Raw genomic sequence first — 19,090 nt, 5'->3', positions numbered from 1 at the left:
ACATTATTCGGAAGATGCGTGTGTGGGTGTGCGTGGGGTTTGGTTTTGTGGGGGTGGTATGCATGTTTGTTTGAGTTTGTTTTTGTGTGTGTGTGTGTGAATAACTTTTAGTATTACTTGTATGCACCTGCTCATCACTTATCAGGGGAAATTGCCTATTTTTAGATATTTCGAATTTTGGTGATACCGAGTGTCACATCTTTTTTGTTTTTAAATAGTTTCATTTAACCACTGAACTAGATCCACGAGACAACAATGTGAATTAGCAGTAAGTGAATGTAAAGTCTCGCGGTCAGGGAGTGGCTTTGTTGCATTGCCAGCGGTCACTCATGTCGGTGGGTTAATCGACGGCTCTTGATGTAAATTAATGACTTTGTCGCTGCAAATCACTGACAGTGTGAACTTCCATTAGAATGTGTCTAATTACAAACACAATTTATGGAGCTTTGCTTATGTTTCTGTGGTTTAAAAACCCACATGATATCAATTGGTAATGCTTCAGATTTTTTATGAAATTATTTATGAAAACCATGTTTTGTTTTGTATACGTTTTTGATGCTCAAACTTTTGTTATACAAACAAGTGTTGCCTTATACATACGCCATAGAGGCCAAAGCTGATGTCCAACTTATAACTGACATCTTGTCTCTTTATTAAAATATGCATTAAAAATGGTATACACAACACATGTGCAAAGTTTATCAAGACGAAAGCTAAAGAACGACTACAAAATATTACCATAAAAGACTATCAACAAATATTAATAACTGATAAAATTGCAGTAAATGTATTGTTGTGGATGTATGTATATGTGACCCATTCTGTGAAAACACAGCTCAAGTCATTTTTTTGTGATTTACTGTTTCTACATAAAATCATTCGATAATGCAAAGAACATTCTGTGAAAATATGACTATGATATCTATTGACTGAGTAAGTTCATGTCAAAGATTGAAATCATAGTAAAATGAATGGTTGAAATCAAACTTTAATGATAGATTTTGAGACTTCAGTCTGGTTTTCACAAACTGGGTCACAAATTACAATAAACACCATATTACCTGCTTTTCTAAGGTTTGCTTTTCAGCCAAATAATTTTGTACAAAAAATATCTTATAAGTTTAGTATTTTGTCCATTTTATACCAAACAAACCGCATATTTTAATGTTTTGATATATCGTGAGGTGGGAGTAAAAGCAAATATTGTACAAATATTTCCCATTGGACATCACTTTTGGCCACTATGGTACATGTACACACATTTAATAGAGAGAGAAAGAGAGAGGTTAATGTGAGCGTATAATGTAAGTGTAGTAAATGTGAGCGTATAATTGAGACTGGACACCACAGGTCAGACAGAAATAGAGGAGGAGGAGAGTGAGAATGGCAGTAGTGCTTTAACAGGAATTAGCCCAGACTTATCTTCTCTCTCTCCTGATTGATTTAGCTGAGCATTGTTGCTAGGCATCTGACAGAATGGTGTTATAGCTTCAAGTGGAGGGGTGGACTGGAGAGAGACAGAGAAGGAACGAAGAAAGAGAGATGTGTTGTTCAGAAAAGATAAGAGGATTGGAGAACAAGGAGAGGTGGAGCTACTGTGAAACTGTATTTAAAGAAACATCGCATTCAATAATACAAGCTCTGTCATTATTTACCCACCCCCTTACTCACGGCACTCTTGCCAGATGCGCATGTCTTATTTTTTTGTGACGTGTGGAAAATAGCACCATATGTGCAAGTGTTTCTCAGGTATATGTACAATATGACTTTTAGGCACTGTTACCCATATACAAGAGTTTGGTTGAGCAAAGCTAAACTCAAAATGAGAGTGTGATGAGTGAATTGACAAGCATTGATTTAGTAGGAATAGATATTAGGTTTGGGTTAACATCATTTGCCTGAACGTGAGGATGGGAATTGAGCTCACGCTGTTGAAGCTGCTTGGCAGGACATCTGTCTGCACGGAGAAGATCTTTCACAAAACTCCTCTTTTCATAATTCAGTCTACGTTCAATCCCTGTGCGTCTGTCATTCTCTAAGAAAAACACGATTCCGGGTTCTTCAGCGATGCCAACATCCAAACTTGATAAACGGAGCGTCTGTTAGCAACAAAACAGACTCTAACCCAGATCGGTTGAAGAACCTCATGGGCATACAGTGGTGATGTCATTCAGTCAAGAGTTTTCCCTGCTTTGGCATCTCCTTACAGATTCCATATGGAAACTTGACGTGATGACAGATGCATGTCACACACGGCTGCTTCACGCTGCCCCAACAAACATTTGAAGTTGGTTGATGGATTTACAATGTTGGCAAATGTAGCTGTAGTAGGTAAGGTATAACTTATGAATGACGTATAGCGTTAAGAAGGTCTCAGGAAACCCAGCCCAAAAAAGCACAGACTTTTCAAGTTGGTGGCGTGATTAATAATAATGGCCCTGGACCATTCCAAATTTTCATTCAAAGGGATAGTTCACCCAAAAATGAAAATTCTGTCATCATTTACACACCCTCAGGTTGTACCAAACCTTGTATAAATGTCTTTGTTCTCATGAACACAAAGGAAGATATTTGGAAGAATGTCAGTAACCAAACAGATCTCATCCCCCATTTACTGCCATAGTAGGGAAAATAAATTCTATGGGAGTCAATGGGGGATGAGATCTATTTGGTTACTGATATTCTTCCAATTATCTTCCTTTGTGTTTAGCAGAACCATCTTAAATGATGACAGAATTTTCATTTTTGGGTGAACTGTTCTTTTAAGCAGCATTTCTAGATGTATTGTGGCCATTTCAGTCCAGTGTCTGTTGAATTAAGAAAAAAAATCAAAACTCAGGAGTGACAAAGTCATCCAACAGCAATGTGAAAGACTGACAACATGACAAGACACATTAAAGCTGTGATAAAATCACAGTTATCACATAAAAAAGAACTTTTCCTAAATACACATAGAAATATTACTGTTGTATTGCTTAAATGTGAATAGGAACTTGTTTTCTTTGCAGTATTTGAGGTGTGAAAAAATAATTTTCTGTTATTTTGACCTGTTTCTCCGGTTTTTATTTCTGCAAATAAATGCAAATCGAAACAATATTTTATTAGAAATTTGACAGAAATATTGTTAGTGGTTCACAGAATTAAACAAAAATGATCATTTTACCCAAACACATGCCTATAAACAGTACATTTAGAAGAACTGGAAATAATTCTGAAATGGTCTCTTAATTTTTCCACGGCTGGGTTTGTATTAAAATGATTGAATGAGTAGTTGTGAATGTTGACTTTTTTACATTCTGTTAATGAAGAGCAATGATAAAGCTTGCCAGACACTACTTCTCATTTATGAGAATGGCAAAAATACATTTCCCATCATTTTTGGAGTTTCTGGCAACACAAGAATAAAAAAGATTGATCACACACCTAATGTGAGCATCTCATGCTCTTCATTTTGTTGCACTCGAGCTAAAAACCTTAATTTTTTCAGGAAGTTAGCAAGAGAGAAATTGCCCCACGTTTCCATTGTGCCAGAATCACTTGAACACTCATCACATTCTAATTACAAACCAGTAAGTAGCAACTTCCCCAGAGAATTGAAGGCAGCTTTAGATCTGAGCTCTTTTAAACCTGATGTAACAGTACAGAGAAATATGATAACATTAAATTGTTGCAAGGGCTGAAATTCTCTTTTAAACTAGAGAAAATGACTTAGATGAGTAAGATCTCGAACTAATCTCATTTTTCTCATGTTTTTACATGCAGATAAACTTTCTCAATCAAGTCCTTGACGTTCCTCTCTGCTGACTCCTAATGACAGATATTACAAATATGGAATATTATTAGGGAACTGGAAAGCCCGCTCGCATCAGATAGAGCAAGAGGGAAACATAGGCAGACGTTGCTAATGCAGAAGACATACATTTGCAGGAAAAAGCATCAATGTGAGAAAAAGCAAAAGACAAACGGCCTCTAAAGGATGAGTTTAATCTGGAACTCAACAACCCTCCAGTCTGCCAGCAGGATGACCCAAATTGGATCATTAAATTTCACTTCTATATTCCTGCAGAGAGAAGAAATGGAGAATTTGTTCACTTCGTTTTTTTCAATTATTGAATGGTAAATGAATTAAAGGAGGTGGCGTCTGTATCTAAGATTCAGCGGCTACATGCGTTTTACAGCGTGCGTGCGTGTGGTGCAGGAGGTAAATGCGAGTATGCCCGCTCATTCTTATTCTGTTTGTCCCCGCTTCCCTCCACCACATCTTTATCTTTGTCTGCGGGAGACAAAATGGCCCACCGCCAAGACTTAATGGACTTTTGGAAAGCAAGGAAAATAATACATCACAGGTCAGTAAGAAGACGTTGAAAAGGGGTGGTGGTCCTAAATATTTTCTCTCGCCAGCACATAGCTCAGAAATGGCCTTGGCCATCTCTGAGATCTCATGCGAGAGTGAAATGCTACCTGGGCACTACCCAGACTCCCATGCACATAAGCACAAACCGTTTACAAAGAAAACAGAGTTAGTTAGTTGAGTTGCCGTTAAGAGTAAAATCTTGTATTGAAAATGACGTTTTTACACACATTGGCTGTGTCCAAATTTTAAGAGCTGTCTACGGAGGAGGTGTTTTAAGGAATTATAGACCCGTTCCCATCTGGAAAACTGTTCCGAAAGGTATTTTAGTTTGTTTTTGCCAAGTTCCAAGGCAGAAATACATTTAGCCTTCGTGGAAACAACAATCCCAGAATGCATTGCAAAGTAACTTTCATCTCAAACATTTAATAAAGAAAAGTCTGTTAAACGAAAACAAAAATAAACATTGATGATTTTATCAAATATTTGGGTGTGTTGTGCATTTTTATTTTTACCCCAAAATCATCATTTATTTCCCCTCATGTCTGAATGACTTTCGTCTGCAGAACACAAAAGAAGATATTTTGAAGGCCGTTGGTAACCGAACAACACTGGTCCCGATTTGACTTCCATTGTACGGACACAGAACCACCGAGACATTTCTCAAAATATTTTCTTTTGCGTTTCACAGAAGATGGAGTCACATACAGGTTTTGAATGACATGTTGAATAAATACTGTCACAGAATTTTTATTTTTGGGTGAACCAGAGGTTGCGCTAGACTTTTACTGGGCTCGTAAGAAATCCGTCATAATCTATTTTTAGCCGTCACTATGGTGCAACATGCATTAGCATGTTTGTGGCCTCATCGCGAGGTACATACAGTACGTTTACTCTCTGAACTCAATGTATTTTTAATACAACTGAATACACAATAAAGTTGAAGTCGTTTACATATTTAATGTTTCTGTTGTCAGACATAAAATTATAATTACAATCAAATGTTTATGTTCAAATGTCCAGTCAGTAATATGGCAGGTGCTTGTAAACGCTGTTTTGTAAACATTCATAAAATCACTTACAAGTAACTTTAAACTTTTAAGCTGGTCATGAATGTGCTGCTTCTGCCACTCATTGAACCGAGAAGACGCAGTGAGAATTATTTTCACTTACTGAAAGTTAAGGTTTATCCAACATGACGCTAGTCGCTATTGCTCTCTGAAGGAAAAAAAGGTCTGTAAACACAGCACCACTGGTTTGTGCATGCCCAATGCCTTGTTTATACACGTGCCTGGCTCTGCACCGCGAGTCTCCGCTGATCCCGCGTGGGTTTTCCGGATTGGACGAGGCGTTTATGAGTAATGAATGGGAAACATGCGGAAATGATTGGATGCTACCAACTCCACAAAAATGGGAATTTCAGATTGCCCTCATTGTAACCTGTCAAAATGAAGGACGGCCTTCAGATTTTTCCATCACTGCTAAAACAATATCGGAGAATGACGGAGAATTTTTGGTTAACGCGACCTCTGGGGTGAACTATCCCTTTAATATGGGATTGTGCATTTAGCTTACACTAATGTCAAACTCTATTAAAATCATTTGCAATCTTGAAGAGGATATATTGTGTGGCGCTCAGAATTAAGCACTGCAAATCAGACACTTGCGGTACATTCACATGGGACGTCAGTGTTAACGCTTCTCATTTGCTTTGAATGGGCGACGTCATGCGTTGCCATCTGAATTGTGGGTCCGTCGGCATCGCCTCACTGCCGTTGCTTGTGGCAGAAGCTTGCACCATTTCTCAACTTTTCAAGCGCCAATGCAGAACGCCTTATGCAAATAACCTTGTGCAGGCGCTAGCCAATTGCAATCATGCCAGACTGGAGAACAATGTGATTGGCTGTTGTCACTTTGACAATCGCGTCGGCCACGCTTCAGACACACCCTCCGTCAAGCGTCGAGGCTGACGCCACGTGTGAATGCAGGGTTATGAGATAACATTATAGATGCTTCCTTTCAAGGCAGCTGCCATAGGCAGTAGGCAGGCTTTCGGCACAGAGCTCCTATTGCCTTCCTCTGTATTTTTAAGTGCCTGTCAGATCATGTTTTCCCCAATCCAATATCCATGACTGGACATACCCACACGGCGCACTCACGCACTTCGTGATTTTTTCAAATTCAGAGTTGTTTAATTCAGTTTTTATGAGATCACATAAGGTCGGATGCCTCAAACAGAATAAGTCCCTGCAGCAGCCTGAAGTTATTTTTCTTTGGAAGTTGTCCTGTCATTCAGGAGAGGACATGCTTTCTGGAGCTGTGTAGCTTTGTCATCTCAGTGTGAATAAAAAGCATAAAATGTCAACATCACAGACGCTCGTGATATACAGGACAAGGGCTTCATAAAGTGTGTACTGCATGTTCTCCCAGCTTGCAGCTGTGAAGAGGACCGGTGAGGATGCGCCGCGCATGACTGCTTGCATGAATGATGCAGGCGGCTCTGATAATACAGTGGGGTGTGTGGGCACGCGTGTGTGCGTTCGTATGAAAGACCGCTGTGAATGTCAGGATGTCTGTGTCCTGGGGCATTGGCAGCTTTTTCTCTTGGTCTTTACTGGAATTTGAGGAAGCCTGTATTTTGCTGCTCCGTAGAAGGGATGCATCTGGTGACCCATGCTGTCGTCACAGATGGACTCAGTCGAAGTGAGAGAAGGGAGGAATGGATGGATTTTCAGGGCAAAAAAAACAAAAATTTGACATTGTGGACGAAAGTGACTTATGATGTGCATGCTGATGAGAATTGCTTTTGGAGTATGTTGTAAGTTTGTAGTTTTATGTGGGTGTGGGGACGTAAAGGAGTTTGTGAAATTGTGCCTTGTCACGCAACCGAAAGTTAAGAACTTGACATCCGTTAGTCCAGAAATCCAACTTTTTGATATTCCCCTTTGATTTCAAAGTGACCTGGCTCTTTTCACACCCACAAAATGGACCTTATGCAATTCCTTTCTGTGAAATATGCAGTCTGGGAGTCCTTATGCCCTTCTGTCTCATCTTTTGGCGGTTCCATCTATTCAATATAAAGGTTTTTTTCAACAGATACTATACACTCTAAAAAAAACCAGTGTTGGGTCAAAAATGGACAAACCCAACCGTTGGGTTATGAATTGAACTATGTTTGGTTGTTTCAACCCAAAATGCTGGGATGTCTTAACCCTGATTGTTGGGTCAAATATACTAAACTATTGCTGGGTTAATTTAACCCAACTGTTGGGTTTGTCAATGTTTGACCTAATGTTGGGTTGTGTGAGTGTATAGTATCTGTTGAAAAAAACCTTTGGAAAAAAAAAGGTCTCAATATTAACGTGGTCACGTGACTGTATGACATGATGGGTCTTCTGGGCCTTTAACATAGAGAATGTTAAACAATAGAATCGATATTACCTCTGTCAAGGTCCAGCTGGTGCAGTTTTTTATTTTATAATAGGGGGTTTTAAGTCATTTGACCTATGTCATACTATACCTCATACCTCAAAGCAACAGTTATGATTAGAGGATAAAGAAAAGACGACAGGATAAGACATGGTTAATTTGTACATCATTGCAATGTTCAATAATTGTTTATTAAACACTTATGGCACAAGTTTTCATTTGTCTTTTTAAATATCGCAATAAATATGGTACCGCAGACATTACACCGAGGTATTATCGTACCGTGAGATTTTGTTACCGTTACGTCCCTAATAAATAATATTTACCTCTTCAGGCTAAAGGTGCCAAAATATTGGCATCTTTATTACTATGTCAAAGCAATAAAGTAATATTACTATGCCAAAAGTAAAGTAATATTACTGTGCCAAAATATTATTTATTTCTCTTCAGGCTAAAGAAATAAATAATATTTTGGCAAAGTACACATAGGATTTAAAATAAGCAAATGCTCGCAAAAACTATCCTCCAAAGCCAAATGCCAGCTAATCTAATCTGTTAAATATTTTTTATGAGGGAAAAAGAAGTGGTGCGGTAAAGAGTTTGGATTTCTTTGACTCTTTACATTCTGTGAAGCTCTACTTGCTTTATCTTTGGCCCTCTGTGCAGGCAGCTCAAAGGATACGTGCAGACCCTCGTCTCTTTTCTTTCAAAGGCGTCTAACTTGTGTTTGAGTAAATGATCAAAAGAACTGCGCGGCTTATACACAGTCTCGAATTCACTGTTAAATTAACCATCACCATATATTTCAGTTTTGTGTTTGCAAATAGAGCTCTTTCAGAATCCCGACTGCGGGAGCCCGTCAGAAAACAGATTGTAACATGTAAATAGACGGATTGTCATGACAGTGATGCGTTGTTGGACGCTGGTCGGATGCGGCGTGGGTGACGAAGCATTGTTACTTGTCAAAGAGTGAGCGCTCGTACCAGCCCGGGCTAAATATGAGCCTTTCTACATCATTCATTGTTCAAGGAGAGCAATTTTCTGTGACATTGAATGCTTTTCTTGGAGGAAATTAAAATAAAGCATGAGAATTATACTTTTGTCGTTCACGACTCGCGCTAAGTGTCAGGGGCATAATTCGTCTGTTTTAGCAATAAATTGGCGTCACGTCCAATTCTTGTTCGAAGGTTCTAGGACTTCCCGCTGAGCGTGCTGCTGTTTTCGTGTTGAAGCGTCATGGTAAATTGCCAAGCATATGAATCTGAAATGTTACATCGATGTGCTTTTAGTCTGAAAAAGGAACGATGGGAGTTTTTCTATTGCCACCTATTACATGTAAAAAATGAGCATGTAAAAATTCCATCTTATCTTTTAGGGATTCTACAGGTTACAAAATTGTGTGTTTTGCATAGCAAGATCTACTGCACTGGAAAATGCATTTGAAGCAGAGTTTATATTTCAATTTGTTTTTGAGTTCTGTGTTGAAAAAGGCATCACCTGTTATTTGCCAGATTGGAACAGTCTGCAAGGATTCAAAGACCATATTTGTAATATTTCAAAACAACAGATTGAAAAAGAGGAGTAAAAAAACGAAAGATTTATACCATATCCCATTAGCAACACTATTTCTGTTCTAGCTCAGTGAGCTGTCCTGGACTGTTTCTCCAACATCTGTCCCTAATTATTCCTCTCTTCCTTATAGATCCCGTCATTGGGAAGAGGCACGTCCTTTTGCATATGGTCTGTGATAGACTATTAATTGCTTTTCCTTCATTTTCTGCAGGATGTAAAGTACTAATGACAGCTCAAAGCCAATTAGAGAGCGGAGGAAGCACAGGAGAGGAAGTTGTCGCATATTGGTGTCGCTGTGTTGTCTCCATCGAGTGCACATTCGAGCGCAGGCCACCTGGGTTTGCGGTTTCGTCGTACCCTGCGTGAGACTCTGTGAAGACCATTGCTCAGCTGTCCCTCCCTGAAACAGCTAATTAATGAAGCTCCTCGCTGCTCTCTCTATATGGAATGAACAGCACAGACGTTCTCCGATGGAAGAACGTGATTTTGCCAAAAGCCTCTGCAGTAGTCATGCAGATTTAAAAGAACATTTTTTTTGGTTATAGACGGTTTCGTCGGATAAGTGCCTGGCCCGAAGTTAATTTCTGGTCCGTTTATTTATCAGTCTGGCTAGTAATATAACAATTTTATATTTGTTTTTTATTTGTGTAACATTAAATTAAAACTACTACAGTTAGTGATTCTTTGCGGAGGTGTACCGGAGGTCAAATCTGGGCCACACAACATTTATGTTGTTGGAGCTGATACCGTCTATAGGAATAGTTCAGGCAAAATGAAAAATTCTGTGATCAATCTGTGAAAAATCACTTATGCTCGTGTGCTAGGTTTTCGTTTTCTTCCCCCATGAAAATTTGAAAGCAGCTTTTTTCCTTGCACTTTATAGTGACCTTATCTGTCAGCATTAAAACCAACAACATAAAGCACCGTAAACGTAACTGTATTTCTGTATAAATATACAGTATGTATTCGAAGTATATAATTGTGAGCTTTCAACTCGAGAACCTTTGGAGTTCATTGAGTCAGTGTGTTTAACTTAAGAATTGCTGTGACCGGATCATTGAGTTTAAAGGGATAGTTCACCCCCTAAAAAAATGTATGTCATTATTTATTCACACTCATGTCATTCAAAACCTGTAAATAACTCTTCTGTGGAACACAAAAAGATAAATATATTTTGAGAAATGAGGTTTTGTGTCCTTACAATGGAGGTCAATGGGGGGCCAATGTTGTTTGTTTACCAACGTTCTTCAAAATACCTTCTTTTGTGTTCTGCAGAAGAAAGTCGTGCAGGTTTGAAATGACACGAGGGTGAGTAAATGATGAAAAAATATTCATGTCTGGTAAACTATTCCTTTAACCGAAGAACCGCAGTGAATTCAAATGTGCACCTTACTTTAGATAACACACACTATTTGCATTCTTTTCCCGTTACGTCTCTAAAGGAAGAAAGTGCAAAGTATATATATTTTAATATGAACTTTTTGACTTTTGCTGTTCAGCTCCATTAGAGTTTGAATTAATGAATTTTTTGGCTTTGATATGAGCAAAATCAGTAGAGACATAGTAGCAATTACTGTATATAAACATTTACAGCTTGCGATTCACTTTGTATTCACTTGAGCGTCTGTAAGAGCGCAATCATGGGTTAAAAGATAAAATGCAAGAGTTTGAAGGTTTTAAACATAAATGGATCTAATGAAAAGTTCTGTCGATGGAAACGAGAGAGCCCACTTTGTCACTGGAGACCAATCCCTGAAACAGGATGAAACCGTCCTTAATGGAGGTCAGGCTGTACGATGTACAAAGTCTCAGAGCTGGTGCAACGGCCTGTGGGACCTTGAGCCGAAGCCTTTTGAAGAAGTCTCAGCCAGAAAGCCGAGGACAAAGCTGATTGGCTCTCAGCGATGTTGTCCTGGGAGATGATCACTCAGCAGGAATGTCCTCCTTCATCAGAATGAGGCAGTCCTCTCTCCACGCTTCCTTCGGTACTCTGGAGTACGGTTTTTAACGCGGCTCATGCTTCTGACCTTTTAGAGTCTAAAGATTTTTCCTACCAGCCCATCGTGAAATGAGATGGGAAATTAAGTAGTTTTTAAAATGAATGGGAAAACTGTTTTAAGGTTACGAGTTGGCAGATATGCAAGTTACAGTGGCTGCACGTCGTCTAAAGGATGTGTAGATGAAAATTCCAGTCCACTTTAAATCCAGTGAGATGAATACAGAAATCTCTAACAGACAAACACATCTGGTTTAGAAGATCAAGATGCATGAAATTACACATACTGCACTTCAACCCTTAACAAACATGTGTGGAAAGTAAAACTGTGCTGTATTTTCAGAAGTATTTGATCATGTTTTGACATTTTTGGAGCTTTACCGTATGCATCTTTTAAGCGTGTGTTTCAGAACAACAGTTAGGATGAAGTTGTCTCTACAAGCTGTACTTTTAAAATTAAAGATGTGTCCACAATAGAGCCGTAACAACATTAGCGTGCTCATGATTCACTCACTTCACTTCATAACTTTGAATAAAGTTAAAAAAAAACATGCTCGGTACATTGTCAAAATTATGCAGCTGTGTCCTTTCGAAAGATATGGATTTAATAAAAGCTGCGATTCATTCTATACAACAGAGCTTTCCCTCTCCACAAATATCAGAGGAATCCTGCTGTTTTTATAGAGCGCTGCCACTTTCCCAAGGCAATGAAAGTACAAGGCCATCATAGACACTACCAGTACGCATCCAATGTTTGTGTTGATCTTTAACTCAGTGCCCTATTTTCAGGAGGAAACAGCAGTATGACTCTAATGAAGAGGATTGCTTGATACCTCCTCCAAAAACAATGTGGTAGCATTAGCATGACACAATTAAAATCACAGCCACTTTGTTTGCTATGATAGCTGTTTCTCGTCATGTTCTTTGGGTCGAAAAGTCTCTCTTTTTGTGACTTTTCCCGTTTGGGGTGTATTTCCTAACTGTGTGCCGTTCACGTCACTGCCACATAATGCGGTTGTGGCAGTTGAACCACCCCAAGATCGTTCTTTCTGTTTTTCAGCTTCGTTGAATAAAAATGCCTCCGGTATGAAACTGAACAGAACGTTCTCTACTTTACCTAATTATTTTCAATTTAGTGTTCGTATTTTGTGCGCAAGATCTTTGTGATTTGTTTTGTGTATTTGTCAAAATACATGCAGTTGGTGATACTGTGTGTGCGTGTTCAGCACAGCTCTGTTGTTAAGTCTTTGGTATCTTGGAAAAATCCGAGCACCGTTTGTCTTTGTTTTGTCATTTCTGTCCTATGGGTAATAATCAGTCAACATGTATTTCAATAAGATAGTATCCCGTGATTTATTCTCATGTTTTCATTTTATTTTATGCATTCGGGCCCTGTTATTCACTGGCCATCTATCATAGATGTTTTGTGCCCCAAGATGCAACACACCCATGACCCTTTACATGATGGTTTGGATAGATGAATGGATTGATGTTATGCATTTGGCAGACACTTTTAGTGCATTCATACTATATACCTTTTTTATCAGTGGGTTTTCCATTTGCACTAGTGATTCAATGCTCTACCAAGTGAGATACAGATACAGTATTGAAACTGAAGTTACGGAGGGTGTGAACCTCTACCTAGTTTCTAATGATATAACTTAAGATTTTATTTAATATATATTTTATTGTATAATAATTGTATTAAATAAACAATTTGTTGAATTTTACTGTATATTAATTTGATTAAATAAACAATTTGTTGAATGGGTCATGTAGCTTTGTTGCAATTAAGTTTATCCAAGTAACGTTTTTTCTGCTGGTAACCCAAAATAATACTGGCTAGACATACTTTTAACTTGCTAGCTAATGTAATTTACTTGTTATTTCTTTTGCTTGTTTTCAGATATAATCTACAGAAATAATCTACAGGGACTCTATTCTTTGTAGAAGTTAAGTTTGGGCCACAAACGCGTGCATGCTCTGTAACTTTTATGTTGTTGCTTTGAAACTGTCTATAGTTTAAAACCTGCGCCGAATAAACCGACCACTTGTTTAGAGACTCAGAATAAGGGTGAGTTATCAGTTGGTGCCTGCAGCGCAGATGTTGGTTTTCTTCACATCTGTAAGTGCCGGCATTCGTCGCAGTGATATAACTGCTCCCCTTATCAAAATAAACCCTTCAGTGTTTACTGTATTCTGTGTTTTCTAAAGCCAGCAGCCACTTACTGACCATTTCAGCGCATTCGCAGGCTGACCTGTAGTTACACGCTATGTCTGGTAGGGCTTTTGGAGTAAATAAGATATTTTCTCGTTTAATAGCGATTGCTCTTGAGACACACTCTCTGATGTCTGTCTGTCCTGGTGCAGTTTTGAAATGCCTGAATGTTTCATGAGCAGGCTGCGAAAATGTTTCTGCAGGAAATTCAGATATCTACTACATACCTTAGAAAGAAATATAAAACCAAAAATATGCATACGTATCGTCCCAACAACAGTTAACCGTAGGTCACTTAAAAATACGCCCTGGGATGTTGGGCCGCAGAATATCTTCACTATTCAAAAATAAATCGTCTGGTTTCCATTAACACCCCATTGATTTTTACATAAGACCTTGAAATGTTCTCTCAAGGCACAGAACATCATCTTGGATATTGAAATTGAATATCCGTTTTTGTTTATGTAGTTGCAGTGTCTGTGTGGAAAAACTGAAATGAAAGATAGTACTCTGGAGCCACTGAATGAATGAGACTTGACTGGAAGAGCAGGAGAGATAGTAAGCATTTAAAGGCTTGTCTTGTCTGTTGAATGCAACAATCCTTTCTGCTGAACCAATTTTGCCAGCAATAAAACTGAGATACAGTGACCCTGCAAACTAAGTTAGAAGAAGACATAAAAAGTGCCTGAGCAGAGCGTCTCAGCCATACTTAATAAACAATCACGGGTAACCGGGTGTAGGGCCCTGCTGCGATATTATTTAATCCAGACATGATTGTTTTTCAGCCGAAGAGCTTTATGTAGACCAGCCGCTTTTACCAATATGCTCGGCACCTGGACGCATTATTTATGGACAGTTTGTTCTCGCCTGATTTGGTTTTGAATTCCTCCTTCTCATACGCCTCTCTTCCAGCCTGTTTTTCTTTGAATGTGATTACCGTTCTCTCTCTTGAAATTCTCCCATTCTTTTGTGTACATAAGCTTGTGTTTTTTCCCCTCATCCTCTTAGGTGAAGTACGGGCGTTTTGCATTTGTGTGGGACGCAGCTGTGCTGGAGTATGTGGCCATTAATGATGAGGACTGCTCGCTCTACACTGTGAGCAACAATGTGGCTGACAGGGGCTACGGCATCGCGATGCAGCACGGCAGTCCCTACAGGGACATCTTCTCTCAAAGGTACTGTATGTTAAACATTTCTGAACCATATGTATAAGGAATGGTGTTGCAACAGTAGTGCTTTTTCAGAATGATTTTCTGTCTGCATGTGACTGAGACTGAAACCTTTCCGAGCGCTTATAAAAGCAACAAGGCACTCAAAGCTGTGCTGTATTGTATATACGTTTACATTTATTCATTTGGCAGGCGCTTTTATCCAAAGTGACTTACAAGTAGGAGAGCATATGAAGAGTTTGGTTCCAAAACGCTATAAATCCATTTTGATTCATTTGAGTTAATATGTGTTTTCTTTACAAAGAAAGTGGCAAGATGAAAACCACTATTTTCTGTTTCAAAGTTTCACATAGCATCTTTAGGTTCTAGTAACATAAAAATTTCAAATCCAGATTTTGATTTTAGAAGATTTATTATAAAAACTGATCATTTTTCCCCAAAATGCAATAAATCCATTACAATTTTTTTTTCAAAATGCAATAAATCCATTGAATCAATATAAAAGTTATTTTTGATATTGAAACTGTTGAAAATACACAACAAAGTGAGTTGATCCACGCATGACAGCCTCTGAACTCAATACAATACTAATCTTACATACAGGCACTGGACTAAAAATACATTCTATAAATTAGTGCCTCATCTTCTTAATCTCCTCACGTAAATGATTAGATTTTGATGGCTTACATTTCTTCCCCACCGCAGAAACCAGCACAGGTCCATCAATGCCGTCAAAATTATTCATTTTCTTGTTTGTTTGTTGAACACAAAGTACAAAGTAGATCAGGGAAACTTGGAGACGACCGTATTCAAAGTGCCGCCATTACTGTTTACAATGCGTGGAATGGTGTGCTGTGGTTGGTTGAGCAAATATATCGCATTCTGCAGAGAAGTGACACTGGCGTATATTGCGGTTTGGAAAAAAGGGAGAAAACATGACAGAATAACACGACAAATATCGCATTTTGCGTAAAATTAAAAAGTGACTTTTCAATACCGACCTGATACAATACTGATTTTGGCGGAAACTCTTTTTTTTTTTTAATGCCGTTTATCGCGTTTTGAAAATTTATAAATTACAATTACTAATTTGTCATGGAATTTTGCAGTGTTTATTATAGACCCCTTTCTCGCCGACGACACGCTTACGTCACGGCACTAGCTGGAGGCAAAACAAAGGGAAAACTGGAGGCGGCCAATAGAAACCAGCACAGATTCGGCTACATTTTTTTATTTTAATAGTTTAAAATATCATCTTGTTGTGTTGTTTAGTGCCACAATTGACAGACTACATTCCCCTGCCAGTGTCAAACAAAAACACTGACGATAGCTGTAGTTAAGCACAATAAAACGAGCAGACTGAACAGAAACGATCATTAAACATGCTCGCGTTTCACTTCATAACAGTCACCTAAGATTAAAAAACTACTGTCTTTTGTTGGTGTGGATTATGATTTGGGTATGTGTCTAAAAATATCTCACGTATGCCTAAATCATAAACTGGGTAACAATGTTATTTTTCACATAGCGTTAACTTTTGAACGCTTAGGGTATGCTCGCTAACTTTGTTAGTTATACAACTAGCAGTTAACTATCGGCCAAACATAAAAGAAACTGTTTGTCATCTGTTTTTAAGTTGTCTAAGTGCATTAGTATAAATGGAGAGGGAACAGTGAGAAGGCTCATGTTATGTGTCAGGTTTGTGTTCAAGTAAATGCATTTGCTAATGTTTGCCACTGTTAGCACACGCAGGCATCTATAGATGTATACCCTCTCAGTTCAACCTTTACTATAAACACTTGGTTTCTCTGTCTGGTGGGTGTAGAGGTCAGGCCACTTAACTGGAGGTAATCCTGTCAGTTCGTCTCTGGATCCATTGAGTGAGCGCATACAGGTCAGCCAGATTCCTTGCATTAAAGTCAACTTTTTTTAAAAACAATCGCGGTCCTAGACAGTGAGTGACATTACATGTTAAAGTTTAATCAGATTTTTTTCGAGTCATTCTCAAAAAGCAAGCAAACAAAACGTGCGCCCTAGCATTAGTAATGTGGTCAGAGGGATCTTTCTGCCTCCAGCTAAGCTCCACCCACAAAAACGCGTTACAATGTTTACTAACAGGAAAGGCGTCTATAAATAGCTTATCAGTGTGAGTCATTCTCTTTTTAAAATTCATTTGCCCTCATAATCTTCAATCAAAATCTGAAATCTGAAAACATCCTCTAGTGGCTATCCACCTCAGATGACATCAGTAAAATGGCTTGGGCGGAGCATCCGTTAACTCCTCCCTTTAACTGTCAGTCTGCTTCTAGATTAATTTCAAAATGCAACGGTAGTTTATTTTTACATCCAACCAAATCGCAATGAAAACAGAAGCCACGCCCACTTTTTTTCTCAGTTGATATTCAGTTTCACTAGGAAATGGGTGAATACAGAAAACGATCTCAACTTCCAGTTCACAGGGACTTATTTTTATTATTAAACACGTCTCTCACCATGAACATAACCATAGAAGCTGACATGGTGGTAAAAAAGATAAGAAAAAATGCTAAAATATAGATGTCATCCTAGCAAAAAATTGTAGCACAAATGGTTGGTCTTCTGTAATTTTAGGCGAGATTTTTATTGCTTTATTTCATTATAATGTTGTTTTTTATGTTTTACTGTGCTGTTTTATGGTCCTTATTTAGGCAGACTACCAGTTGACAGATACATTTATTTCTCTCCATTACTGTGTGACAGTATTGAGCTCTTAAACGGGCCTAAACCCTGACTTTATAAAATGATACCAATTTGAATAGTGCTCCCCGTAGTTCCTCAAACAATGAAAATAAAGTTTTTAACATTAAATTTACAGGAGAGATTTTAAAAAGGCTCTCAAATTTTGCCAGTCAATGGAGCTCGGTTTTAAAAGTGAAAGGAAAAACTACTTTACCTCACCTAAGAGTCACTTCAGCACTGCGAAGTGGATACAACACCAGTGGAGATCAAATGTATTATCATACTGTACGTTTCTTAACGGCATGAACGTTTTTTCTGCTCTGCTGCGAAGATGTGCGGAGCTGAGTAGAGATCCACACCGTGTTAAATAGCTCACTCGGAGTGAAATTGTTATATTGAAATATCAGTACAGTGTCTAACAGAGAAAAAGATGTTAGCATGGAGCGGTGCTCCCATTGTTGATTGAAAAGTCGATACGCGCTCAACTTTTAGTCAGAAGCAGGTATCTAAAAAGAGGACAGCAGCTGAACACAGCAGCCACAGTGCATGAGTAAAGACGCTCGGAGTTAGAAGTAATGAAAATGCTCACACTGAAATGACAGGAAAGGTAGCGAAAGTAATAAGCATATAAACTGTACTGCAGCGAAAATGCATCATAATCACTTACATTGTCTGCCAGGCATATTATAGTGATTCTGTTTAAAATCTGAGGGTTTTAAGCATAACTTACTCTTTAAAGCCACGGGCATCTTCTCGCTGTTGTTTCCATGGGACTGAGTGCATATGCTTGTGTGCAAGTTTTATTAGATGTGCAGTATGTAAATGCATTGATTGATGCCATGTGCTTCCAATTCAAGCATGAGGATTTACTGTTCATAGAGTAAATGTAGTGTGTCATTTAGTTTGTAATCGTTCACGTATGTGCAATTTATGTCAGGTCGCGGTCTATATTTCACAATATTGATCGGTGTGCTGGTTCACACGTGGTGTGTGACATTATTATAAAGAGAAAGAAAGTGATATCAGGAGTCAGGTTATCACTCTTTATGATTAGATGTGATATGTATAGCAGGAGTAAAAACAAACAGTTAGTGTCTGTATGTGTAAGGCAACACTATTATTATTAGTTAGTGTCACAACACGTACCAATAAAAGCAGGACAGTGGGGATGTTATTTGTCCTGGTAATTAATCGTAGTTCATTTTTATTGCATTGAATTAACTGTTGAAACTGACGTCACTGTGATTTGTGCTGCTTATATTATGGGAACGCAACATTACAATGCACAGCAGTGGTTCATGACAATATCTTTGTGTTCTTTACAAAGTGTGAATTAATACAAAGCTTTATTATAATCATAAAATAGATATGTAAAGGTGAAGGTAGTCCCGCCTTCCAGTAAAAAGAGTCAATCGTCAATCGATAAAGACTAATGATTCTGGGGTGGAGCTCTACACAGAGTCTTGTGAGACGCTTGCCTTAGGCAATGTAAGCTTAGGAAACAAAAAAGATGGTACAGTTGACGTCAGGTTTAATCGTTTGTCAGAAATATGTCATTTAATTGTGATTTTTGCGAACAATTTTAGGAATGTGTCTTCTGTTTAAGTAGATAAGGCTGTGGTCTTGCTATGACTGGT

At 38.4% G+C, this 19,090-nt stretch overlaps 1 protein-coding gene across 5 annotated transcripts in view; it reads left to right on the top strand.

Annotated features, from left to right (window-relative positions):
* Window positions 1-19,090, top strand: part of grid2 (glutamate receptor, ionotropic, delta 2) — a 357,135-nt gene that overhangs the window by 322,685 nt on the left and 15,360 nt on the right. For all 5 annotated transcript variants that reach the window (XR_008964686.1, XR_008964685.1, XM_057357001.1 and 2 more), the window contains one exon: window positions 14,575-14,741. Coding sequence is in view for 3 of the 5 variants with exons in the window: in XM_057357001.1 (XP_057212984.1) it covers window positions 14,575-14,741 (167 nt within the window). In the remaining 2 variants the exon portion in view is untranslated. The remainder of the gene's footprint in view (window positions 1-14,574; window positions 14,742-19,090) is intronic.

Source organism: Triplophysa rosa, linkage group LG17 (assembly GCF_024868665.1).
Source record: "Triplophysa rosa linkage group LG17, Trosa_1v2, whole genome shotgun sequence".
NCBI classification, from domain to species: Eukaryota; Metazoa; Chordata; class Actinopteri; order Cypriniformes; family Nemacheilidae; genus Triplophysa; species Triplophysa rosa.
Note: the sequence above shows the minus strand (reverse complement) of the source record. Positions and strands in the feature narration are given on the sequence as shown.